We start from the raw sequence: 27,758 nt of genomic DNA on the forward strand, positions 1-27,758 counted from the left end.
GCTATAAAACTCTAGAGATGAGATTCAAATGCTGCAGAGCATTCATGCTTTAACCACTATGCTTGCTGCCTGTTGACGTCTTTAGAAGTTTTGAGTTCCGCCGGGTGAGCTGATTATATGAGCTGCCGAAAGGGACACAAGCCATGTTCTCTCAACTCCCCCCGGGGATACTCCAGGTCAGGCCAATCTACTGATCCTTTGGAAGATTTAATAGAAAAACAAGATACTGCAAGAGAACACACTTATGACTTACTGGATATGGAGTAATATCGAGTGGGGTCCTTTTAACAAGTCTTAAGGCTGACACAATACTTCAACACAGCGTATCTTTGTGTACATTTTCTTATTGTTAATTGTAGTCTTCAAAGATGAAAGGGCTGATTTTAGCCAGCTCTTAGGTAAAATGTGGCTGATTCATCAGCCAGGGGAAATTGAGGTTAAGCCAAGGACTGCAGTGGGTATTGAAGGCTGAACTGATTGGCTAGATTCCAATGTTTCTGAAGCTTGTCAAAGCAAGGATGATTTTCTAGCTGCAGAGACAGGAGGAGACATGCCTTATCATCCAAGTTTATTGAATGTGAATGTGATTCCTGTTTAGCATTTTCCTAGCATTTTGCATAATCCATAGCATTATATTAAGCTGGATCAGGGTTACTTTGTGTAATTCTAGAAGTGGAATAATTGATGGCACTCTTGTTGATAGATAAATAGGACACTGAGATTATCTAATGGTCTCTTCGCTTATGCCTTTCCGCCCTTCATTCTAACAGGTTAATGTTGAAACTTTCTCCACGTGCAAGCAAGTTCTCTGGGTGTGCCTGTAGCTTCCAGTAAGCAAGTTTAGGAAGCATAATGAGTCGTTGAACAGAACTGCCTGAGCCATTCTTGGTGGTTCTGAGAAAGGATGCACAATTCTAAGTAAGGAACAAATTGCTTTTCCTTCCTGTGGCCCCTCAAGCATTGTGAATGGGTGGTGCCTGGGGAGGGATGTGGCATCCTGCAGGGTTGCCATGGGCAGTAGACTGTCCAGTATAAGAATAAAACGCATGCCAATGCCCGAGGCAAGAAGTCTTTGTGTTTGGTCAGTGAAGAGGATCGGTCATCCTATAGAGATCCAAGTTTTCAGTTTGGGAAGAACCTCAGGGAATTCAGACTTCTGGTGGCTTTATTGGCTGGCTACCTAAACAGGGAAACTCACACTATCACAGTAGGTGGTGTGAAGATGTGGGAAGCAGTGTGAAGACCCATAACAGCAGAGCCAAAGCAAAGTACTCAGACCTAAAGGTTCTTTTTGGTGAGGGATTAATAGTCTGAGTTCATTGTGCATGATACATGATTTGGTTGAGCCATATCTTAACCTTGATCTAGAGCTGTGCTATTTAACACAGCAGCCATTGCCCATGTGTGGCTAAACCTAAATGAATTAAAGTGAAATTAAAAAAATCAGCTTCTCAATCACCCAGGTCCCATTTCAAGTGTTCCAGACTAGTGTGGTTGCTAGTCTTGCATTGTCTATGAAGAGCAATGCAAATTCTAGAACATTCCCATTACTGTAGAATGTTTTATTGAGTAGATCTACAGAGTGGTGCCCAGCCTCTTTGGCATCCCTGAGCCACCCTGGAAGAAGAGTAGCGCTGGGCCACACATTACATACACGTAATCACACACACATACACAAATATCATAATGTTTAGAGTACATTTACAATTTTGTGTTGGGTCACGTTCACAGCCATCCTGAGGCACATGCAGCCTGTAGGCCGCAGGTTGGACATCCCTGATTCCTGAAGATAAACAATAGGTCACCGAAGATATTTTATCAAGAAACACCATTTTGATAGCTTGATTGACCACCCTAGAGAGGCCCTATCTAGTCTTCATTTTTAACCACTAGAGATTTGAAATAGAAGGGAAGACAGTAAGAAGTCGGATTTTGGTGTGAAGCCACCATCTGTCATGGGATCACTAGGGCTAATGGTCACAGGCACGGAGGTTGGAGCAGCGGGTGAGTGCTGTGAGGTGAGGGCTTCCCCTGAATGGGCTGTGACCTGATTAGGCAGAAGGAAGTGGTTAAAGGTATTTCTGATACTTGCACAAGATACGAGTATGAATGACTTTGTTTCTGAAACTACCTTTGGCTCCTGACCTCCCTATCTTTCTTTACCTAATTAGATTGGTAAAAATTGGTCAGGCATCTTAAGAACATAAATCTTAGCTTCTCTTTCTGGAGTAACAGATTTTCAGCATCTCCCTCAAAAGGAAAGTAGTTGATTAGTTCTATTTCACATACCTCTACAACCTTAAAAGGAAGTAAGGCAAAGAAAATCAAACGAAGGGCAACAACACTTTTCACACTACTTTGGGGTGTCCCTGGGGGCCTGTAGCATGGGAACGTATCTGTGTCATTTTCAACAGAATGTGGTGAGACATCTGATGGCCCCTCCCATCCACGTCCTTTGATGTGGACTCATGAACTGAGGAAGTGAGAAGCAATGAAGACTGCTCAAGGTCTTCACCTTCAGGGGTAGTGGACAGGGCGCTAAAGAAAACTGGTCAGAGGATAAAGCGTCCACTGAAATTAGAAAGCAGGTCAAAAGAGAGATGTTGAAAGGACAAGGTCAGAATTCAAAGACTAGCTAGGACTGAGAACAGGGAAACCAGTAGAGTTTGCGCCAAGAGTTGTCCCAGTAACTGTGACAAAAGCACTGTTCATGAAGCAATGAGAAGGGGGTGGCTATGGGGAAGGAAGAGGGTGTTTCCAGGGGATGATAGAGATGGAAACGTGAGCACTGGACCTTACTTGGTCTTGGATATTTCATTATCCTCTCACCCAAGTAAAAACTCTAACATCCAATAAATACCTGTTGAATGAAATCCTTGGGAAAGAAAAGCACACTGAATGCATAAATTCCTTTATTGAAAATATTGGGCTAGCACTACATTACATATATTCGATATCCATAAATGAAGGGTCACACATTTCTGAATGGACAACACTGTTTTAAATAGAGAATGCAGCATCTGGATATGCTCTCACAAGTACATATAATATCATGGACTAAACTAGGTAAGAGTGAATTATATGCAAATGACTGTTAATAGCGTCTGGTTGCAAACGGCAGACCTGGTAAACGTGATCATCATGAGATGTCCCCGGTGTCTCACCCCAACACATCATTTAAGGAGCACATGAAGGTTGAACTGCCAGTACGTTGTTCATCAAGAATTCTCAACAGAAAAACTCAAGGGAGAGCACACCTGGGCTCCAGACTTGACCCTTCACAGCATTCATTGCAACTTGTGTGGAATGTACATGGAGTTAGGTGGCTGAGGATCTGACCAGAGGCCCCTTGGCACTGTGTCTGTTCTCCTCTATAAAGAGTCTGAAGGAAGAGAATAACCTCCAGGAAATATTCTGCCAGCTTAAGGCTTACATTCTAAGAATTGTATTATTTTCTAAATGCAATTATATAAATGCTACTTTTGTTATTAATTTTTTTCTTCCCCAAACCACTGGGGATATAATTTATGATAGACCACTTCTCAGCTTTGGCTATTATTTGAAAGTTCTTTCCATTAGCAGTCTTTGGCTTTCATAATGAATACTCTGGCAATCAATAATATTGGTCAACTTTTTAATAAGGTTTTATTATTATTTTTAATAAGTGTTTTATGGTGTGAAAATGGGTTGATGTTGAAAAATAGGTTTTACTTTTTGTTTGGTATGAATGCATGTCTCTGCATTTTTTTTTCTCAAATAAAAGAGAAAACCAAGGCGGTTGGGCTAATTTTATATTTTTCCTTTGATACAAAACAGACCCTTTAAAAACAAAGGCCTGCTTGTTAGTGTAAAAATTATGCAAAAAAAAACTATGAAAATAAAGTTTTTGTTACTGACAAATGATTTTATAAGAAGCAAAACAGTTTCTTTTCAAAATCAGAGTCTGCTGTAGTCTAGGTTCATAAAGGTGCCCACTGCTGTAAATATCAAATTATAACTGAGAAATAGCTTTTGCTTCTTTATACAACTAGGTTCAGAATAAGTAACTAAAAATGTACCTTTCCAATGACTAAACGGAGCGCTGGCCTACAATAGTCAAATCAATGAACATTGGTAATGAGTGTTTTAAAATTCACAATTAAGCACATATATATATATATATATATATGCTATTTAAGATCTATCACCCTAAACAATCAGGGCAAAAAGAAAGCTCAATATAAAACTATATAAATCAAATAGAATTGTTGCCAAACATAGCACATTTCTTTTTTTTTTTTTCAAGATTTGACACATTAAAAGAAAAAAAACCTGGCAACACATTTCAAACAATATACTAGAAATAATAAATAAAACTTAAAAAAAAAATCCTATACATACTCATTTAAGTGCTGTGCACTTTCAATTTTTCTAAATGAGACTCACCTTTCCCATGGCAAACAATAGTATGCTGTACATTTTGGTAATGAAAATTATGTTGATAAATACACAAGGCATGTATATATTTCCACAGTATCTTTTTTTTTCACAGTTACCAAAAATAAAAGTTGCATTCAACTCATACATCTATAAATACTCTGATTCCTCACTGTATGGACTTGAAGGAAGCAGGAGCACAAAGTCTTCCAACCGCCGGGATGCCAGGCCTCTCTGGGCAGAGCCTGCCCCGGACGCCGGCCCTGCAGGCCCTTTCTGCAAAGGGGCTGCGATCCGAGGTGACGGCAGGAAGGAAGCATCATGGGGGCATGAGGCAGTCTAGGCGGCGCTGGTCTTCCAGCCAGCTTTAGCGGGGCTGAGCAAACTCAGTCTTCTCAGCGTTGTACTTTAAGGCAGCCTGAGTGTCACTCGAATGTCCATACCTCGAGGTCCTGAACTATGAAGTCTTCCTTTTTGGAAAGAATATCGTTATTAAAAGTGCTGCAGGAATTACTTCGTCCGTGGTATAAATCAGCGTCTAGCCATAAACCAAAGCGCCCCCTGAAGAGGTTAAAGAAAAAAGTGAAAACATTTCAGTCTCGTGTGGCACACTTTCTGTCCCCCCTTACTATAGTCTTCTTTCCTTTATGCTACAGACAGACAAAAACCCTAACCTGCTTGTAAAATAAGGGGGGCATCTCCTTTACTTCATTTAAACGAGCTGTCCTTCCTAAAAGACAAGTGGTAGTAGTCCTTTATTTAGACACATAAATCATTGTATCTCTGACTCTTAGTGCCATGTATTAGGCCACTGTCCTCATTAATATAAGTAGATGGACTGGCTAAAATCACCTGACACCAGGGTTTTGGTTATCTGGGTCCAAACAGACCCACTCAGGTCTGGTGGTAAATTAACAACAACAACAAGAGTCTTACCCTCCACCACCAACAATAACAACTGGAGTCTTACCCTCCACCACCGAGTTCTAAAGAACTTATGTCTCCATTGATAAAGTATGAGTTTTCTCCACTCCACTTGAAGACCTTAGGGTAGAAACACAAGACAGAACAGACCTTTCAATCTGGAGAATGAGCAGAAATGGAATGTCAGAATAGTCCCTCTGTAACCACCCGCTGCAGGATACACTCTCTCAAGGGGTTAAGGAGTCAGAAAGATCTCTCGGGCCCAGGGGACTCTGACCCCGAGGCCTGCGAAGGGCCCCCCGCCGTCTGTGTGCTGCAGTCTGTGTGCTGCAGTCATCAGGTGCTGGTCTGGGCCGAGTGGGTCAGGCAGCTGTTGCTCCAACGACAGCCCCCTGCTTCCAGCCCCCCACACCCCCAACCCTGTGGCAGGGGAAATTGGGTATCTCTCCCATCCAGGTACCTTGAAATTGGGGCTAAACGTGTACAGAAAAGTCTCGCCTGTGCCATAATAGTGGTCACTGAACTTGAAAGGGTGGGTGGCGTAGGCTCCGAAAATCTGTGAAAAGAGAACATACATGTTAGCTGCTTTCAAACCCGAATCTCCCAAAGAAAGACTTTCTTCAATATTTTAACACAATCCTGAGACTGCATTATACCTCTTTCAGCAAAGTTCATTACTAAATCAGGGCTCATAAATAACAAAGACCAGCCGCGAAGGCATATATATCTCCATACATCCCCAATGTCCCAGGCTCTAACTGAAATCCAAGTAGCTCGGAGAACTTATTTGTCAAAGGCCAACAATTGTTTCAATTTTAAAAGACTCCCAAAGTCCACTAGGGAGTCAAATTTCCTTTAGTGACTGCAGACGACATATTGGGCACATTAAACGACAAGAAGAATCTTGTACACAGAAATGAGTGGCTGAGAAAACAAAGTCATGCGTCTTCTGTGTTTTATAAGTGGAATTGTAGCCAGGCATTTCCCCAGAGAAAATACATTTTTCTCTCTTTTATTTTATAAAAGTGACTTCTCAATATGCTTATTAAAACTGTGTCTCTAACATGACTGATCTAATATATCTTGTTCAAATTGGGCTTTGAGAAAAAACCAATTCCATGTACTATGGACTTTAAAGGTGACTTAGATGCATTGGAATCAGTGATTCTTCCATTTTTTTCTTGTTGAGGGCTGGAAGAAGCAGCATTTTCAGAATACGCATGTCTCTGCCTTGACTTCCTGTGTATTTCTGCTCAGATTCAGATCACTACTTGCGGGGGTGAGGGCTGGCAAGAGTGAGGACATGTAGTCTGAAACTGTCCGTAGGTAATTCTGATAACCCGTAGGTTCCAAATTCCTACTGAAGAGCACCGCTCTAAATGGAGGTTGGCTGCAAAACATTGTTATTTTTCAAAATTACTTTAACTGAATTACAATCATAGCCAAACCTCTCCTTTACCAGTTTGACTCAATACTGGCTCTTTGAAATACTAAAAATTAGGTAGAGCAGAAGACTAGAAACCCTTTGTAACCAACGTTCTTTAGACTTTCTGCTACCAAGTCTTACCACAGAGCTGCTAAGAATAAACAAAAACAAACACATCAAAAATCCATTTCCCTTCCTCTGGTTATTTTCCGGTAAAATACAGGTGAGACAGGCATCTATTTTTTTCAGTACATGGTAAAATGCAAGAAGAAGGGTAATGACCATACATGGAAGAAAGTGGGTTCCCTTCTAACCAATGAATAGGAACAGCCATGCTGAATCTTTTACCCTCCACAACTGTCTAAATAATTATATTTTTCTTCACAAAATTTTCTTAGCAATCATGGAAATCTGTTTAAGGACTGAGGACTGGATAATACTAGAGAATTACTGTTAATTTTTGTTAGGTTTATAGCATTGTGGTTATGTAAGAAATCACCCATTTTAATTTTTTCCTATGAACTTTTTAGAAAGCAATTCTGTGAAATAGTATGCTTATAATAATACTGTTGGGTTTATAACATATAAACACTTAATATATTTGGCAATGACAGAACAAAGGAACCCGTGAGGATAAATGAAGACAACCAGAAGTGATAAAGCAAGGTTAATATAAAAGAAAAACCCTATAAATGCGTATTTGCTTTCCTTTCTTCTTTCAGCTTCTTTAGTAGATAAAAAATTATATCAAGTAGTAATCATAACAATTTATTGTTGGGTTTACATCAATGTAATACATGTAACAGATTACCACGAAAAGTAGAATGATATATAGTAGAGCGATATAGGATTAATGTTTCTGTACCTCACTGGAATGAAGCTGGTATAAATCAGACTATTAATTGCATGGTAGTGGTTCTGCTGTTTCCCACAATGCCTTGTGGTGGACTCTTCCAGCCTGACTGGATGAAAGGCAGGCTCCTTCGCAAGTGTAGCTCCTTCGGTCAGTCTGTGCTGACCGCAGGGAGGGTCTCCTTGGCTCTCTTTCCTGCTTCTCTCTGGTACACTGGGTGGTCTACAGCTGAGCTTGTTGCCTTTATGGAGCCACCAGGCTTCTCATAATTGTTCGGCACTGTTTCGAGAGGCCCTTTGGCTTGAACTTCCCCATAATCTTCTACACAAAGTCAGTTCCTTTGAGCAGAGCTTCAGAGCGCTGCATTTCACGGTCTGTGTCTTCCCCAGGAGCTAGGAGCTGGGAGCTGGGAGCTGGGAGCTGGAGCTAAGAGCTAGGGATTCTGCTCTGGTGCTAGGGGCGGGACAGTGGCTTCTTTCTCTTGGACAAATAATCTTGTTTTATGAGCAGGGTGCTGTGCAGGGTAGAGGCTGATCCTTGCTCACCTCACGTCATGTGGAACTCTGTCCCACAGGCTGGGACCAGGGCAGCAGAGACCCTGTATTCTCTGCCTGCCATGACTGATATACAGCACCTGCCCTGTAAGGGTGGGGTGCAGGAAGAGAACCCTTTGCCTCTAGACCACACCCGCATGGAATTTAGCCTCAGAAACAGTCGTCTCAGGCAGGCATGAGAAGTGCTGGGGGCCTTGCCTGGGAGCTGGGGCAGAGGGGGCCCCATCTCCTGGTCAGCACAGACCCAGAGTGAAGCATCTGTCAGTCTGAACTGGGGGTTGAGTGGAGGGCACAGGCTGAGCTTCAAGCACCACAGATTCTCACTGTTATTACTGAGATTTATTGTATTTTCTTGAATAAATGTTGCTTCACTTGTATGCCCATAGGCCAGTTTCCAGAGGCTTTGATTATTATTTTTGTAATTCCCACCAGCATGGTTTTTTCACTGGGGACTGAACTGGCAGAGCTCCTTATTGCTGCCATTTTGTGTACGTGACATTTTTGCATTGAAATTTTATATATTTCCAGGTAAATTTATACATTTTGCTCTACCATATGCTCTGAAACACAGCAAGTCCACATTCTTGCATTGGGGGTGGACGGGATGGGGTAAGACAGCTAGAGTGCAGGGTTCTTCAAACAATGCAAGGCACTTGAAGGCCCCAAGTTTGGCGACCCACCCGTGGCAGTGTGGCCTGCAGGTGCCACTGTGCTTCACCAATACCTGCCTGCGCAGCCAGCACTTCCCCCGACACGTCTGTTGTCCTCTGGTGAGGGTTTGTGCGTGTGGTCTAACACCCTCTAGCCCTCACTCACTGAAACCATCACACCCAGCTTCTCACACATCCCACTCAGCCCCTGAGTAATTCAACTATAAACCTCTGTTATTATGACTTGTCATGTTAAACTTGACTCTGCCCACTATTCAGCGGGATCATGATGAAATGTCATCCATCAAGAAATAATACTGGTAACAATAACAGCTAAACTACACGCAACTCTTAGGCTGCAATAAAGCCCAGGAAAAAAAACACGGTTGAGGAAGGTGCCTCGGTGCCCCGTTTCTCTGCTAATTGTTCCCAAGGCAATTCATGACAGCAAAGAACTATTTCCCTTAAAATGATCCCAATCACATGGCTTCACAGAAAGCTTCTCAATGCTTAATAGTGCCCCTCATGTAACAGGCACTCATTATATATTTTATGAATGAATGAATGAATGAATGAATGGTTGTTGAGTAAAAACTGCTTCAATACCAGAAAGAGAAAAGAATGGCATCCACAGCCTGAACAACTAAAGGAATTTTTTCTTGACATACACAGACAAAACAGAAATAAAGAAAGAACAGACTTGAAAGATGCCTTTCTTCTGTGAAGCAGGAGCCTGGCTGGGTGGTATACAAAAGAATCCAGGGAAGGTTCTACGTGCACGCCACGCTGCCTGAGGTGGGAAGTACTAGTGTGGGGACGAAGGGGGGAAATACCGAGATTTCATCAGTGCCTGCAAGACCGACTGCAACAGAGGTGAAAGTGCCATGAGCCCCGGTACAGAGCACCCTCCCTGTGGTTTCATCACCATCAGGCCTCGACTGGCTCTCCGTCTCAGCAACCACGCGGGCGAGGTTTGAGGGCCCCGCTTCAGCTCTCTAGAGAGAGTTCTGGTGCGGCACTGGAATTTCTTTCTGCGATCGGCTCCAAACCCAGACTTGACTTTTCTCCAACTTCTCCAGCTTCACGTTGTAGAACATCATTATAGCTCTCTACTTCACGGTAAGTACAACAACAACAACAAAAACCACCCTAAAATGTGACTCTATTTGAAAATATGCTCCATATTCTTTTTTAGAGATGCGGTGTGAAGTGTGACAGTAATTGGGATTTACTTCAAAATACTTTAGCAAAGAAAAACTGACGAAGAAAAGGCAGATGAAGCTTATGGGGCAAAATCCTGCTCAGTTGTGGTGTTTGTTGTATTTGTCTGTCTAATGTTGTGTATGTTTGAGAAGCTCCATAAAACCCTCATTAAAAAAACATTTTCTAAGAGAGGAACAAGCCTCACCTGATTATCCATGTCTTTGATGACCAATAGGACAGGGCTATCCAGCGATGCTGATTTCCGATAGAGAGTTTTTAAGCTGGTCCCATGCTCCAATGTGCTGTATGCGAGTCTCCATGGATACCCTTGCACCCTTGCTGGAAGGCGTCGGGCCAGCTGTGAATCCAGAGATGGACATGAATATAAACAGTTCACTCACAAATCACTCATGAACATGCAGTACTATGTGCCTATGGGTCAAACTTAAAACCACATGAATTTACACATCATCCCCCTTTACTCTGGCAAGTTTTTGCCACTCTAAACCAAGAAAGAGAAGGGAAAGTCATTCCTCGGTGGGGTTTACCTTAGCAGAGTGCTGCCCAGAGCATGCTTTTACCTCAGGGGCCTGACTGTGGGTTCCCTATGCCATTAGACATTGGGACATATAGCACCTAGCCTGATAAAGAAGTATGAGTTAGATGTATTCTCTCTGTCTTGCACTTCAACCTGGCTTTCACCAAACAGCACGTTTCTTCAGTTGTTCTTTCTAAACCCTCCAAGGCTCAGAGCTACTACTGACAGCTGCAGCTTTCCACAGAGGTGACCATGAGAACACAAAGTGTTTTACGCAAGTAGTCAGATACAGCCTGTCCACGTTGCAACCGAATCTTTCACTACATTCATATTTACCTTAGCCCTGGCTGGTGGGGCTCAGTGGACTGAGCACCAGCCTGTGAATCAAAGGGTTGCCAGTTCATTTCCCAGTCGGGGCACATGTCTGGGTTGCAGGGACACGTTCCTAGTAGGGGGTATGTGAGAGGCAACCACACATTGACAGCTCTCTCCCTCTTTCTCCCTCCCTTCCCCTCTCTCTGAAAATAAAATCTTAAAAAAATATTTAGCTTAAACTTCACTGTTATGAATACCAATAATGCATCTCTTCAAAAATACTAACAGAGGAGGCTGTGAAGTCCCGAAGTCTTCAGAATCTAGTGTTAGACTAGACCCCATTTCTGCAACTGCCTGGTTAAATCTCTTAGCTTTCCCGGGCCTTTGTTGGCTCGTTTTCAAACTGAGGGAGTTGAACTTGATGATTCACTAATTTAGGTCACTGCAATTCAGATCTAAGTTGGCTGAGGGGGAAGTGGAAGAGATTCCTAACCGAGTGTCAAATGTGAGCACGTTCTATATTTCGTAAAACAGAAGTAACACACTTTCAGGAAATATACAGGACACGATGGAAACTACAGAAAAAGGAAAATCCTACAGGTTGGTAGTTTTCATGAAGCAAATAAAGTGTATTTGCCATGTGATTTTTGTTGAGCCTAGTAAATGGAAAACGCTGGAACTGGGCAGTAGTCACCAGGATACATGTGGATCCTAAGTGCACCAGGACTGTGGTAGGAGCCTTTACAAATTGTTTTGAAAACCAGAAATGGCTTTTCGTTCAGGCCTGGGGGCAGACGTCCTGTCTGGTCATGTGCGATGCACACTCCTGAGAAGGCAGCGGGGCGTGCTGCCTTACCTCTCGGAGGCGGAGAAAGGGACCTGGCCTTGGCTAGGCTGTGGGTGATCTTCCTTTGAAACCCTTCACCCGGAATGAAATGAGCAAATGCGGTCAGGGTTGGGAAGTGCTTTTTAAGGCTGGAAGACCCCCATGCTAAGTCCCTGGGAGGACCACCTGCTCGATGTGCATGTTCTCCAGGAGTGCGCTCTGGGGCTGCAGGGTCGGCAAGGCTGTCTCGTCCTCCTCTTCATAGTAGCTGCACGTGCTCTTCCTGCGCTTTGCCTCCTCGACGGTGATGATCTGAAACGCAGAAAACAAATAAGCCAAACCCGCCCCACAAGGCCCCTGCTTTTCCCGAAACAGGTGGCATTTTAGTGCCAGGACATAAATTGACCTGGGACTTTGGGAAATGGCAAATTTTTCAGTTTCACAACCAATGCAGAATTTAACACATGACAGCTTAGGCACTTAATATGTACCAATTAAAGTCTTAATTTTTCCCTCTACTATTGCTGTCGACTGCTCAGTCCTGGAGCAAGAACTGTATATAACTCCACAGACCACTTTGAAATGCCCCTATTCTCCTGTAGGGTGCAACTAACTCTGAATTGTTAAGGGCCTAATCAGAGATTGTCCTATGAGTAAGTTTTCTATAAATAGGGATATTGGAAAGATAAAGTAGTTTTTTTAAGACTCAATGTTTTCTCTTAAGATTGTGCACATAGCAACCAACCCTGATAGAGATGACGACTGGTAACAGCTACCAGAGCAACAATCCAAAGAAACACAGATGTAGCTTAAATTACAGTTGGGTCGTGATTCTTTACGTACAGTTCAGAAACTACCAAAGTGGACTTTCCTTCAAAACTGAGAAATATGATGTTGTACACAACATTAATTATTTCACTGTAACTAAGCTTATGAACTACCAAAGTAAATTTCCCTTTAAGAGTCCATTTGTTTGCCCCTCCGAAAGTATGGATAAATCATTGAATTATTTTGAAATTGAAAATATATTAAAGTGACTAATTCACTAAGATTCCTGTATACCAGTATTAATGACTTCTGCATTATAGAGAAAAAAACATTTAAGTTCTGTCTAGTAAAAGTTGTCAGATAATGTACAACTCCATTCCCCAATACATGGTCATACGTATAAAGCGCCTGCTGTCAGATTTATAGGGAGGGAAATTAGCTTATATCTTTTACCATCTTCTCCAGGGGAAATTCTTAAAGAAAACACTACCAAAGAATCACATATCCAGCATTTTCGATGTATCAAATAAAGCACATTTATTTATTTATTTATTTATTTATTTATTTAGTGAACTCTACATTGAACAGAGGTTCAAAATGAGGCTGTGGAAAGAAAAAAAAATCAAGTATGGATTTTTTGACTCCAAAGATGGGGGCAAACCACACCATACCCACCTTCAAACAAACAGAATACCTGCTCTGGTTGAAATGCCAGCACATTCTTTTCTAATTAAGACAACAATTCAAAACATACTGCGCGGCAGAAGGCAGATCTCTAAGGATTCATGGGCACCTAATTAGCAGTCAGGGACCCCAACATACCTTCACAAAAGGCTCTTGGTTAGGTCTGGCACAATAGAGAATCTGGATGTCCAAGGGCAATCTTCGGACTCTCATGGTGATCCGGTGAGAGCTGCCTGCTGGCTTTCTAATGAGGAAGAGGTTTTTTCCTCTCTCTGCCTCCACACACTGTTACTTGTAACCACGCTGCGCTACAACCGTTTCTGCAGTGTCTAGTTTCCTGCATGGTTGAGTTTCTGTTTCCCTTAGGAGAAGGTTCAACATTTCTACAGGAACACACCCAAATTAGGATTTAGAGCAAACACAAACTTCCTGCCAGGCATAGCTGTGAGGCTGTAAAACGACACTTCACCTTTGAAACGGTGGTTTCCTAACAGTACAACAAATCCCATTGTTTTTTTCTTTTTCCCTTTTCTTAACTGTCCTCCCGCTAAGCTAGCTTTTCTAACCTTGACTTTCCCGCGGGTTTTTTTTTTTTCAGCACCTTCTCTAAAGCTAAACCTCCATTTTAAATTTTATGTAATTTCCCTCACATCAGTTTGAATCCCGTGGGAAGGATGAAAAGAAGACTTTACCCGAGGTTCATTGTACTTAGAACAATGGCATTTCACTTCAATATCATGTCATGTTCATTAAGTGGGAGCCACTGAAAAGAATGTGAAAACATCTGGTTTATATGAGGCAGGAAAAATGTCATTTCAGAGTGAGTTTTTCAAAACAGCTGGCAAAGGAAAAAAAAAGAAAGGTAACCCTTTATACTTTTTAGGATATTAATCTTTTAAAATTTTTCATTAATTTTATTGGGGTGACATCGGTTAATAAAATTCTGCAGGTTATAAGTGTACAGTTCTGTAATACATCATCCATACATGGCATTCTGCGTTTCCCACAAACTCAGGATATTAATCTTAAGGCTGAGAAGCATGACGAGCCGGGCTCCACGCCCCAGATCCAATGTCGGGGGATGGAAAGAAATGCAGAACACGGTGGATCACTTTTCAGTGATCTTTCTGTGACTTTTCCAGATGCACAATGGCCTCTGGTCCTGCTGAGGGGACGGGAGCGCTCTGGCACAGCCCATCTGGGGAGACCCTGGAGGGCCCTGGATACCCTGGGACCAGTCCCAGGTTGGCCAGAGCTCATCCTTAGTGGAGAGCCTAGACACAACCTGGGGCAGAATCACTAGCATTCTGTGCCGGGAGATGACGTTCCTTTAAGTACCTGGCACTTCCTGACAGCTAACGTTTTTTCTTATTGTTGACACTATTACAGATGTCCCCCATTCCCCGCCCCCCCTTGACTTCCTCCACACGGCAGTGCCCTACCCCCAGCTTTCAGCACATTGTTGTCGGTGTCTGTGAGCCATGCATTATGCATGGAAATTCTTGGTTGATTTCTGCCAGGCCCCCACCTGCTCTGAGATCTGTCAGTCTGTTCCATGTGTCCATATCCCTGGTTTTATTTTGTTTGTGAGTTTATTTTATTCATTAGTTTTCACATATGACTGAGTTCATATGGTATCTATCTTTCTCTGACTGGCTTTTTTGCTTAAAAAGATGTGTACATTCACACAATGGAAAACTATGCAGCTGTAAAAAAAAAAAGAAGGAACTCTTACCATTTGTGACAGCATGGATGGATCTGGAGTCTATTATGCTAAGCAAAAGAAGGGAGCTCATATTTACTGCATGCTTTCTATATGATGGTGGTGTCCCTTTGCCAGACACAGGGACACAAAAGTCTGTAGTTTGGGGGGTGAGGAGGCAGTAGAGAGACATTTATAAATAAATGAATGCCCTTCCATGTGATACAAATGCTAATAGTAGCTCAAAGGAAGTTGGGGCCACCTAGAGAGTTCCGAGATTGCTTACCCAGTTTGAGAGAAAAGGGTGGGGCATGGGGAGGTGTCCAGGTAAAGGGAACAGCAGGAACACACAGCTGTGTTTTTTGTTCACTATGGCTTGAGAATAGAGAGCAAGGGAAGTAGAGAGGAGGCTGGGGAGGGAGAAGAAGAAAAAGAAAAATTGTGGTGCTGTGGAGGGGCTTAGAACTTATTGGACAGTGTTTCTGAAACCTGTCTGTTTTTCAAAATCATCTAAGAGCTTTTAAAAATACAGAATCTGCCCTCAATCACAGCCATGAGGTATGTTCAGTTTTCTCAGATCCATATAATTACTGTGCAGCTTCTATCACCCAAAGTCTGGTGTGACTTGGGTTCAGGTATCACTGCTGTATCTATGAAAAATATTAACTTCTACAAACTTATAAAATGTTTCCCTTAAGCTGAAAGTTTCTAAGATTGAGAAATGGACCCTGAAGTCCTTCATATTTCCCTGAAACAGTAAAGTCCAAGTGAAATATAAACATTAGAGTATCACTCAAAAACAACGATTTACAAGCCCTGGCTAGTGTAGCTTAGTGGCTTGAGCACAGGCCTGCAAACCAATCGTGGTTCGATTCCCAGTCAGGGCACATGCCTGGGTTGCAGGCCAGTTCCCGGCAGGGGACACACGAGAGGCAACCATACATTGATATTTCTCTCTCTCTCCCCTTCCTTTGCCCCAAAATACAGATTCCAACATTCCTCCCCCAGACCCATTGAATTAATGTCCCTAGTGGTGAGGGGCCAGGATTCAGTTAAAAAAATAATAATTTGCCAAGTGGTAGTTTGGATGATTGGCCAGGTGGGTAATGATGGTTGTGGGCAACAGAGAACCAGTGAGTGTTCTAAGCAGAGACCGCACCTGTGATCGCCTGCTTGATCAAGTATTTATAAACAGCACAGAATATATGCAAGATTTTTAAACATGATGAAGAAAACATCACAGATCATTAAACAGTGCTGAAAAAAATGGCAGATAAAATATTATCTATCATATATCAGTTAGTCAACTGTAGAATGAGGAGAGTTTAAACTGATTGCACAGGGCCAACTATACATAAAAGCACGACAAGCAAAAAACCCATTAACAAAAACATAAATAAAAGTAAGAGAAGATAATAAACTTGGAAAATATCTGTCAAAAATGTAGGATACAAAGAAATATCTTTAATCCTAATGAGCTCAAACAGCATGATGGAATTATTAAGGTTCCTTTAGGAAAATGGGCAAAGAAAATGAGTGGGCATCACACTCATTTTCTGGGCAAAACAACCAGATTATACATGATAAGATATGGTGACATACACAAAATATTCATTCTATCCTTAACCCTAATCAAGGACACAAAAATTAAAATGTATCATTTCTCAACTTACAAATGAGCAAAAACTTTTACAAAGGCATCACAGTAATAATATTTTCTCCTGGCAGAGACACGGGGGGTTTCCCTCCCATTGCTGACAAGTGGGCACTGCATACAAACTCAGCACCCTTATACCAAGTAATTTCACTTCCCAGAAACTACAAGTTGAAGATTATCTCATCCTTGTGAAAACCCTGAACCAACACAAAGATTCCTGAAAGTTGGGAATTGTTAAATAAATCTTGATTGAGATATATTATGCAACCATTAAAAATGCAGCTTAAATATCTTTAATATGACAATTATCACAATATTTCAGGTGAGAAAAACCAGATACAAACCTATATAAAGAGCTTGATCCCATTTCACAAAAAAAAAAAAAAGAAAAGCAAGACAACTCCAACCTCATCCCCCAGAAAATACCCTAAAATGGAATTAAAAAAGGAATCAAAGGAAATGTACAAAAGTATCCTGTGTGTAGACATTATTTTTAAATTTTCTGCATCTTTCTGTTTTATAATTTCCTAAAATAAGCAGGTATTGTTTTGATAAAATTAGGAAATAAAGCATATTTAATGAGCTTGCATATGGAGGGTGAACCAGTGGGTGGGTTGGGACTGGAGTTTCTTTGGAAGTCCCAGGGGAGGGCACAGACAGGCTGTGGGGCAGCAGTGGTCAGGGGAGCTGAGGACCCTGCACATTTAAGAACAGAATCCATAAGATCCAGCCTGCAGATGAATGACTAGGTATGGAGATGAAGAAGAATCTGCGAGTGTTTCTGGCCTGGATCACTGTAACGGAGTACAGGACAAGAGATGCCCTAGAATATGGGAAAAACCCCCACAGGCCCTGGAAGCAGACAATATAGATGAAGATACTTTGCATACCTATGGCAAGCTGGTAGCTAGTTTCATAGCTATGATCATAGCTTGTGCTACTGCCCTGGGTGAAAAGGTGTGACTTTCAGAATTTAAACAAAGGGCCAGGGAGAGAGCCTGGAGATATTCTGCCTTGCGGCCTGGCCTGGGGGTAAGTAGAGGCACCAGAGGGAGAACTAAGCAGGCTACTGCGTAGATGATCTGGCCGTGTGGCTTGGTGCAGTAAGGAGGGAGACACGTTGCTGCCCTGATCGTGACCACCCTAGCTGACTCCGAAGACCCTCTCTTACAAGATGCTGACCTGCTGCCTTGCTAACCCGGACTTTATCTGGATACTTGAGACTTATGTCTTCCCTGGACTTGACTATGATCCAGTGCTCCATGGCACATGTACTCCTGGACTGTTACACAGAAGCTGATGACTATGTACCCCAGATCCTGAAGGAGACAGCTACTGCGTGAGGATGGCGACTTCAGTCCCTTCCAGAGGGACTGAAGAACCATTTGTGCAGTTGGCCGAAGATAAGAATATGGGGAACTGTATTGGGTTTTGCTTCTGGCTTATAGCCTTTTGGGGAACAAGGGAAGTGCTGGGCCTCATGGGAAAGGAGGGCTCTGAGCATAAGTGTTCTGAGCAGCCCCAAGGTTGGAATATTGTAAATAAAGGCCTGTTCCTTCCCATACTGATTATTGGGTCATGCACCAAGGCACCACGCGAATGGGCCCCCCAACTGCTTGGTTACAGCACCACCAATTGAGATGGTAATATATGAGGAGAGGCAAGTTTGGGAGAAAGATGCTGCTCGGGGCATGCTGAGGATCAGACCCCATAGCTTCTAGGGGAAGGAAAGTTCCTCCTCCCCACCCACAGAGGGGAGAAAGGCTCAGCTCTATGGGAACGCTAGTAAGCAGAGTGGCTCCTGCATGGGAGGGAAATTGGCAGCGTTGTTCAAATCGTACTTCTGAACTCTGTCCTTGTGGCAAGAAAATAGGGATAAGGTGACCTGATCAGTCCAGCCACCTTTCTCTCCAGGTACCTTTTCTTCCCACGTATGCCTTTCAGCATGAGCATTCAGCGCCTGGAACAGGCCAACAATTTTCTTCCTCTTTCACTGCAGGTTCAGAGGGATTACCCTCTTTCATTCTTCACAGTGGCTCAAACTGAGAAGGCCTGGGGCAGACTGCCCAAGCCCACTCCCTTGGGCCTCAGAGCTGAAGCAGACCTTTCTCTGAATACCTGTGTAGCTCCTTTTCCTCTGGTACTGGTAGGTGTGGCCTCCTCTCTCACTGGAGTTGTCAAGAGCTGAGATTCAAGGTTGGAAGTGAGGCACAACAGGCCTTAAGGAAAGGGTTTTGGTTCAAAATATTCAGGCCTAGTGAGGAAGGGATTAAGCCCCGAGGACAATCTAAACCTTCTTTCTGGAACTCCACATGGGGCACGAGACCACAGCCTCAGTAAGAAGACACACACTTTCCGACTTGGCTTCCTCTGTGCACATACCTCACGGGGGCCTCACGGGGGCCTCTCGGGCAGAGATGATTTGGTGAGGACAAGGCTTCACACTCTTGGGTGCCTTGGCCAGAATGCCAATGTCACACCATCCCTGCCTGGGGTAGGCCTCAGGCAGTGCCTATGGGGCAATTACGAGCTCTAGAGGAGCTGCTTGGGAGAAAGAGGTGTGTGGGAGAGGGCAGAGGCCGGAGTAACAGCACAGAACACAAGTTGATGAACTCATCCCAGGAGAGTAACAGAGGAGAAGAGAAGAACCCAGGTAAAATTTCTAGGGACAAGCACTATAAACTCAGAAAGCCTGGTGAGAGGCAGAAGGGAAATAAACAAAAAACCCCGAACAGAATTGATACACAAAGCCAAGGGATGGAGAGCTTAATAGGCTTTAATAGCTTCAAACGATGGTCCAAAGGAGGAGTTTATGAGCTATGGGGGAAAAAACACATAAACAAGAAAACTGCCGGGCAATACACTACAGTCATGAACAACGGGCTTAGGAGGACAGAAGGAGTAACTAGTCCAGAAAGCATCCCAGAAGTGACAAACGGGCTGGACCTTGAAGGGAGTGAATGAGAAGGGGAAGTGTGACAGCAAATACATGTATGAAAGAACTTGGCATTCCAGAAGGGATCAGAGCTCAGGGGCCGCCAGCCTCATCCCCTATGGTCATTCCAATCCTGCAAGGTCCCGGGCCTGGAAGAATCTGACTGACCACTTGATGATTCTGGCGAACAGCACCCATCACTGTGGCCTGGTGCCCTTATCAGTTTATGGTGCACACTCCAAGGGGCCTTCATACAGTTCCTTAGCATTTTCCCGAATCTCCAGAGTTGCCATTTCCCACCTTCTCCATAATATGGAGTCCTCACCATGAGAGTCCTTTCTAACCTCTTCTTCATTAGAAAGCCAGCAGGCAGTTCTCACTGGATCACCATGAGAGTCCGAAGATTGCCCTTGGACATCCAGATTCTCTATTGTGCCAGACCTAACCAAGAGCCTTTCGTGAAGGTATGTTGGGGTCCCTGACTGCTAATTAGGTGCCCATGAATCCTTAGAGATCTGCCTTCTGCCGAGCAGTATGTTTTGAATTGTTGTCTTAAGTAGAAAAGAATGTGCTGGCATTTCAGCTACTCCTCCTACTCCTCTTTCACTCCTAGGAGATGCCCCCTCCTTCTGCTTCAAAGGAACCATTCACAATTGACTACCACCTAATCTATATTTTACTTGCAAATATCCTACTCTTTTCTACTGTCTGACCACCAATCTAAGGTCAAGCCTATCCCCATATCCCTTGCGGACATTCAGGAATCCCCTCTCCTGATATTCTCTCCTTCCCTTATCTTCCATACCACCATCTCACCGACCTCCTCAAAAAGGTTAAAGTCTCTCTAACAAGAGGGAAAACCCTTCTTCAACCACACCTCCTCTTCTAGCTTAACAGTTTGCCTCAATTTCATCTTCCAAAGCCAAATCTGAGTTGTTTGACCCCATTTACTACTGATCCCCCATCACCCACTCATTCTTCGAACCACTGGACCTACCAGGTCAATGAAACTGCTTTTGTCACAGTCACCAACTAACTCCTGGTTTTAAATCCAAGATATCGCTCAGTTCTTTTTTTTTTTTTTTTTTGACTCCTCTACAACAGCATTAGTCATTTTTGACCAATTTCCTGCCTTTTGAAACATTCTCTTCCCCTGGCTTCTAAGACATGCCTTTCCATCTTTCCCTCCCCCTTCCCTGGCTGCTCCTTCTCACTACTACTGTCTTTGTGGGCACTACTGTCTTTGGCCCTTTAATGCCGGAACCTATCCTTAATGGTTCTGTTCTGAGCCCTGCTCCCTACCCACCACCACACTCTCCTGGGATGACCTCATCTACTCACAAAACTTCCATTCTGCTAATGATTCCCCAAAGTATATATTTAGACCCTTTTCCTAACTTTTATACTCAGTTATCTTTTGGACAATCCACAGGTCCCTCAAATGTAGATTAAAATCAGAATACGGGAGTGTTTTCTATTCCATCTCATCCTCCTGCTGTGGGCCTTACCTCACTATCCCACTACTCCTTCAGTTCCCACTCTAAAAACTAAGAGATCAATCTTGACATCTTCTGTACTTTGCACATGTCATCAATTACTCACAAAGTCCTGTGTATTTTACCTTTTCTCTTTCAAAAGCACTCGATTTTTTTCCTTTCCTCGCCACTATTGCAACAATCATTCTCTCTCAACGTGATTACTGCAAGAGCCTCCCAATGGGTCTTCAAGCTCAAGTGTTATTCTCTCCAATCTACTGTATTTCTGGCAGCCAGGGAGCGCTCTCCCACCATGCACATCTGTGTATACTTCTCCAGGCTCAAAACAGCTCCATGCCTTCCTACTGCCCCTGGGAAAAGAACGAAAAACTCTCCTGCACTTGGTACATAGATCCTTCATCATTTGTCCGCACTGCTTCTCCAGTTTCATTTCCTGCTATTTCCTCAGCTTTGCACTCTATGCTCCAGCCACACACGTTTTTGTTGGTTCACCAAATGTTCCATGCGCCCTGGCCGGGTGGCTCAGTCGGTTGAGGCATCGCCCTGTACACCAAAAGGTGGGTTCGATTCTGATCCAGACACATGCCTAGGTTGGTGGTGCATATGGGAGGCAACCAATCAATGTTTCTCTCTCTCCCCCTTCCTGTCTAAGGTCAGTAAACATGTCCTCGGGTGAGGATTAAAAAATAAATGAAAAGAAACATGCCTCATACTCTCTATTTCCCCCTGAGTCATTTCTTGGCAGACTTTTCGTTCTGGCCAGAAGGTGCTCTGTGTCTCGCTCCCACCACAGCTGCCTGATCCCCACTGCTGACCTCCGCCCAGACCACTTCTCCTGAGTGGCTCCCCTGCTCCATTCGGATGACTGGCTACAGCTTCTTGTAGCGCCTGGCACTTCATCTATGATAGCAATCATCTCATAAAGTCATGATTCATCTATACTCCTTAATGCTAACTTCTACTTACCTCATCCCTGTGCCCCAAACATGGGAAGGGTTTGGTAAGTGCTCAAAAAAAAAAAAAAACCCCAACTATGAAGGGCTTTTCAGGGCAAATTAAGGAGCTTTAACTTCTTGCTTTACATAAAAGGGACACAGTAGCAGTTTTTAAAAAGGGGAGTGAAATGACCTGGTGGCAGCGGTGGTGGGATAGCCTGTCTGACACACAGAGCCAGCTTCAAACAAGAGTAAGATTGTGTCAGACTGTAACTTCAAAGGTGCACAGGGAACCTACCTTCTTGTAAGCCCAAAAGCTCTTGGAGTCTGGACACAAGAACATTCTGACTGAATACTGTGGTTTAAGGACCACAACACTCTAGCCCCCATTCCAGTGCTCACCTCCCAGCTCTTGGTGGTCGGCTCACTGAAGAAGTTGTCGATCATATTCAGTTCTTCCTTTTCCACCACCACAAAGCCTTGTTCTTTGGCGTCTTTCCCGTAGACGTCGGGAGACCACTGAACGAAGAATGTGTACAAGTGATCCACCCTGAAACATATGTTCATCAGAGCAATTAGCATCAGATCCTGGCAGGCACTAGCAGGGACTCAGGCACGTCCGACCATCTTTTTCCTGCTCGGCAAATCCATTTCGCTAACTGGGAAATTTCTCACTGCGAAGATGACCTCTACTAGAACATTCCAAACTTGGGGAGAATAAGTGAACAAATGAAAGCAGAAGGCCAGAGACCCTGAGAAACTGTATTTCAATCTGAAAAAAAGATCAAGTGATGGGACATAAAACTGAAAAACACAACAAAATAGACAATGTTTTCCTCATTGGGTCTTCATTTATTGTATACTTATATTCATGGGAAAAATTAACCTGAGGCTTAAGATGGGAACAAAGATAAACAACATTCTAGTAGGTCTTTTTGTAGAATGGAGCACTATTATAATTTTAATGAAACACCTTTAGTAACTACAAAGTGAGCAACACTAGCTATTGTTTAATATTAGAAACAGAGCTAAGTACATTGACATGGGAATGTAGTTTCCTTCCAATTTCTCTGTTCTTCTTATACAGATTTAACATCTAAAGGTTCTGACGCATCTCCCCAGGGGTCATCAATAGAGAGATGGCCAGTTTCCAAGCAGAAAATGATAGCTCTCAACCCAACACCTGCAATATCCCCCCCAGGTACGTGAGTCACAAACTCTCTGACTTTAGATTACACACCTGCGACCATCCAGGGATGGGAGTGGATGATAAGTAGGATCAAAAGATTCTTAAAGTCTTTTCTCACTGGAAAACGATCATGCCAGTTTGAGACAATGTTGAATCACTGTTACATAAGAATATTATACAATAACAATAGTGCCCTAGCTTGATGTTTGTGTCACCCCAAAATTCACTGCTTGAAACCTAATCCCCAGTGTGGCTGTATCTGGATATCTGGAGGTAGGACCTTTGGAAGGTGCTTAAGTCTTGAGGACAGTGCCCTTATGATGGGGGTCAGTGCCCTTTTGAAAGAGACTCCAGGGAGTCAGCTGGCTCCCTTTCACACACGAAGACGCGGTGAAAAGATCTGCCCACCAGGAAGAGCGCCCTCGCCGGAAAACAGGTCTGCCAGCACCTGGATCTTGAGGACACCTCCGCCTTTACAGCTGGGAGGAGTACATTTTTGTGGTTGATAGGCCCCCCAGTACATGGTATTTTGCTACAGCAGCACAAATGAATGAAGACATATATTAATAGGGCTGAAACAAAATAAAAAAATGTCACACACAATTCTGATGTTCTAATGGCTCAACCTGTGTTTAGGTTTCCACATTCCTGTCTGCCCTGGTCCACACATGCAGTGTTCTAGTCATGGCAATCAAGGTCATTGTACTCAAGGTCAAGACATAATTATTTGTTATATATCACATGATATAATGCACATATGCTATGTTGCAAGTCTCTGTATTGATGTTTAATGGCTACATTTCATGAAAGTAGTAAACCATAACTAGCCTGTATTCTTATGTTTTCAGGATATTTAGCTGATTCTCTATCTTTGTACAAAATGAACATTCTCATGATCTATGCCTTTTACCATCTTTTAAATCATTTCCTCAAAGTTAGTTAACAGAAAAGGGATTACTGGGCCAAAGGGCATGATTTTACAGCGTGTGATTCATCTCGCCAAACTGCCTTGGAAAGGCTGACTACTTTAGCACCAGCATTGCCGCTGCCTCCAAGTTTCATAACAACGTTGCCTGTCCTTTAAAAAAATGAATTTAATATACACGTCAATTTTATCTGACTCACTTTGCATTTCTGTGAGTGTTAGTGAGACGGACGTTTTCCGAATGGTTTCTTCCTGACTGGCTGCAGCTTTCCCCTCACAGGCTGGCTCTTTGTGAGTGTGGAATCAATGTTTTCCTTTTCAATTTGCAGGAGGCTTGATACAATGTAAACCTTAACTACTATCAGTGTGTTTCTAAGCTGTGTTTCCCTTTGTCTGTTAATCATGTACTTCTTCTATAACACAAAGTTGCCAATTTTCGTATATATTCTGTAAAGGCATACTTGGAGATTTCTCCTATTCCTTCAAAATTTGCAAAGTTCTCACACTGTATATCAGTGTGTATGATGTGCAACCATTTCTACGCAAAAATAACAAACAGATACAGATGCATATTATAACTGTACACGAAAGCGATGGCTAATTTTATATGTCAGCTTGGTTTGGCCTTGGCCAGTTTATGGTCAAATGCTAGCATAGATGTTGCAGTAAAGGGGTTTTTTTTTTTTTGTTTTTGTTTTTTTGATGTAATTAACATTTAAATTAGTAGATTTCAGCAACGCAAATTATCTTCATTATTGCAGTGGGCATCACTCAATCAGCTGAAGGCCTTAAGAGAAGAACTGAAGTCTCCCGAGCAAGAGAGCATCCTGTCTGTAGCTGGCCTTCACTCTTGAGACTGCAAAATCAACTCTTCTCTGGGCATCCAGCCCGTCAGCTTACCCTTCAGATTTTGGAACTGCCAGCCTCCACACCATGAAAGCCATTTCCTAAAAGCAAAGTTCAATCAATCTCTCTCTCTCTCTCCTCTCCTCCTCTCTCTCCACACACACACATCTTACTATTTCTGTTTCTCTGGAGATCCTTGGCTACTATAGTGGCCTACTCTAGATAAGAAACTATAATACAGTCTATGTAAGAAACTGATCAAAATGGTTACCTCTAGGGAATAAAATGGAGTGGGAAAAAGATATTTTATATCATATCTCTAAGTTATTTTAATTTTTGGAAGAGGTAGTATATTTTTATAATTCAAGCACCAAATTATATTTAAAAAAGCAAATAATGAGAAGTTTCCTTTTCCTCCTCTTCAAAACCCTGCCCACCACATTCTGTGCCCACCCTGTTCCTCTATACATGATTATTTTCTTAGTTTCTTGTGTTTTTGTAGTGTTATTGATATATAAACATGAATATGTATTATTTTGGTTTTTCATTTTTATAAAAGATAGTACTATTCTCTATCTTGATTAGTTCACTTAATATATGCTGGATATCTTTCCACATCAGTATATTGATGGCTTCCTCATTCTTTTGCTTATAGCTGCCCAGTCCTTTACTGTGCGGATTTATCACAGTTTACGTAACCGTCCTCTTCGGGGGCTGTGCACTTAGAATGCTGACAACACTGTGCTGTCATCGACAGTGCTGTGACGAATAAGTTGGTGCGTGAGTCATTTCACACACGTACAGGTACAGCTACAGTATATATCCCTAGACGTGAGACAGTGCTGTCAAAAGAACAAGTCACTTACAATTTTGATATAACAGTGGAGCCCTTTTGAGGAATGTCATTATTTGATTTCCCACCAGCTATACATACTCTTTATAATCTCTGTAATACCTACCAAGTCGTATGAAATTTCCTAGTAGTAATTAACTTAGAAACAATGAAATGAATGACCATTCCAGAGAGGTTTGATACGTATATGGTTTTAATTGTTTTGGTTTTCTACACTTAAAATTTCACCCATCTTAATGGTATATTTTGTAATAGAGTTGAGAATCAAACAGGCTTCAATCGAACTTTTGGAAAAGGAGACATTATTGCATGTATACACACACTGGGTAAAACGGCTCCCTGATTATTTGTTGGCTAGCTTACTTGTGAGAAAGAGAAGAGCAGTCCCTGATACCTGGGATCTAGCCTGGTCCGTATTAGCCAGGCCCCAGTGTTGCTAGGAGCTAGCTGGTTACTCACAGAGATGCACTGGGAATTTCCAGTGGAATATAAACAATTGTACAAAACATTAACATCAGATAAGGCCACTCTATCACCATGACGAATTATGATAAAAACAAGACCCCTCTGAGGTCTCATATCTGAACACAGCAAAAACACATCATTGTCCAGCCATAAAAACGACCAAATATCCCTCTAATGTGGTTACTATGAATGACTGCTCTTCTTTACCAGCTACAGCACTAACCTCTCCAGCCTTCCCTCCTAGCTAAGATTTAGGAGAAACCCAATCACAGAATGACCTCTGCCTTCAGACAACCTAGAGCAAATTCCCAGTTCCCTAAGTCCCCCCCAAATTACCTAACACAAACCTAAATCCCACAACTCTTTTCTAGCACTCTCTTCCTGAATGGGCCCATGGTTCCATGGTGCACACTGTCCTTCAGTGCAAGGAGTCAACCTGCAGATAGGTTGGTAGCGGTCCCTGTCTGGAGGGCACTGCTTCCTTTCACAACACTCCCTGTGCACCCACTACATGCCAGTGAGTCTGACCTTGTAGAGCTTACCTTCTAGGACATGACAGCTACTGGGGATATTGGATATCATTGAATCCAACTAACTCTCCTTCGTTTTAAGGAATTGGGGGCTCCGAAGTCCACCCTCGGCATCACAGCCAGGACTGGATCTCCTGAGGTGGCAAGCAGGGTTCTTTCAACCACACTACAAAGTCCTCCGCTAAATTCCACACTGACTTCTGAACCACTTCCCAGTGAACTTCTTAGTTACGACACAAGAAAATTTTTTATCATTTTGGGGGCCCATTTCCCCAAATAACTGTTCGTTTGTCCTCTAACACTCCATCCTGATGCAGAAGTCACTGCACAAGCCTGCACACTCAAGCCGCATGGCAAGAAGTGCCAAAAGCCCCTCCTGATACATAGCCCTGTGAGAGACTGCAAGGGAACGAGAGATGAGGCACAAGTTTGGAGTTAAGATTTCGTTTTCTGTTCGACATTATAAGAAAATATTAATCGTGAAATCTGCAGGTCTATAAAGATTTTAAGGAGAGAGCTTATCTTAGCAATTGCCAGTCAGTTCCCTTTTTGGTGATGGGGACATTAAGTCACCTGAGGAGACCATTTGAACAGTCCTTTGTGATTATGAAGGTAGAGGGTAGGAAGGACCCATTATTCTGGAGGAGGACATAATTAGACATCCCCCGCTAAATGAAGACTACCCATTCCCACAACCCACTGGGAAGGTGAAATGGATGGGAAATGAGAGAAAGGAAAGGTCTGCGTGCAGTCTGAAGGATTTCCTACAAAAGGGAAGATTCTTTTGCGTAATACGTTCTCTTTTGAAGTTCAAAATTATTAGAGCATCTCTGATAGATTAAGGTGGTCCTAACAGAGGTAAGCCTCTGAGGGAAGGGTAACAGCTCTTCCTCCACCTGCTTCTTGAAAAGAAGTGGGAGGGGTCTGGTCTAGATTGATGACTCGAGTTCCGTGGGAAGGCCATGACTATCTGAGGAACCGGTTGCCTGGGCAGGCGTTAAAGCTCCCCACCAGAGGAGGCATACTAAGGAAGAAAATGTCTACATCCGCCGATTCAGGCATGAAGCA

The 27,758-nt window shown here is 43.0% G+C and overlaps 1 protein-coding gene across 6 annotated transcripts in view; it reads right to left on the reverse strand.

The window, feature by feature from the left end:
• Positions 1 to 4,014: 4,014 nt before the first annotated feature.
• Positions 4,015 to 27,758, reverse strand: part of NCOA7 (nuclear receptor coactivator 7) — a 141,737-nt gene continuing 117,993 nt past the window's right edge. For 4 of the 6 annotated variants that reach the window (XM_037045814.1, XM_037045812.1, XM_037045813.1 and 1 more), the window contains 7 exons: positions 22,285 to 22,432; positions 13,296 to 13,397; positions 11,892 to 12,017; positions 10,232 to 10,384; positions 5,801 to 5,896; positions 5,387 to 5,460; positions 4,015 to 4,977 (listed from right to left, as the gene is read on the reverse strand). In XM_037045814.1, coding sequence (XP_036901709.1) covers positions 4,842 to 4,977; positions 5,387 to 5,460; positions 5,801 to 5,896; positions 10,232 to 10,384; positions 11,892 to 12,017; positions 13,296 to 13,397; positions 22,285 to 22,432 — 835 coding nt within the window. In that variant the 3' untranslated portion in view covers positions 4,015 to 4,841. The remainder of the gene's footprint in view (positions 4,978 to 5,386; positions 5,461 to 5,800; positions 5,897 to 10,231; positions 10,385 to 11,891; positions 12,018 to 13,295; positions 13,398 to 22,284; positions 22,433 to 27,758) is intronic. The other 2 variants (XM_037045816.1, XM_037045815.1) reach the window with 1 other exon arrangement.

This window comes from Sturnira hondurensis, unplaced genomic scaffold, assembly GCF_014824575.4.
Source record: "Sturnira hondurensis isolate 20B ecotype Veracruz unplaced genomic scaffold, ASM1482457v3 Scaffold0004474, whole genome shotgun sequence".
Lineage (NCBI taxonomy): Eukaryota > Metazoa > Chordata > Mammalia > Chiroptera > Phyllostomidae > Sturnira > Sturnira hondurensis.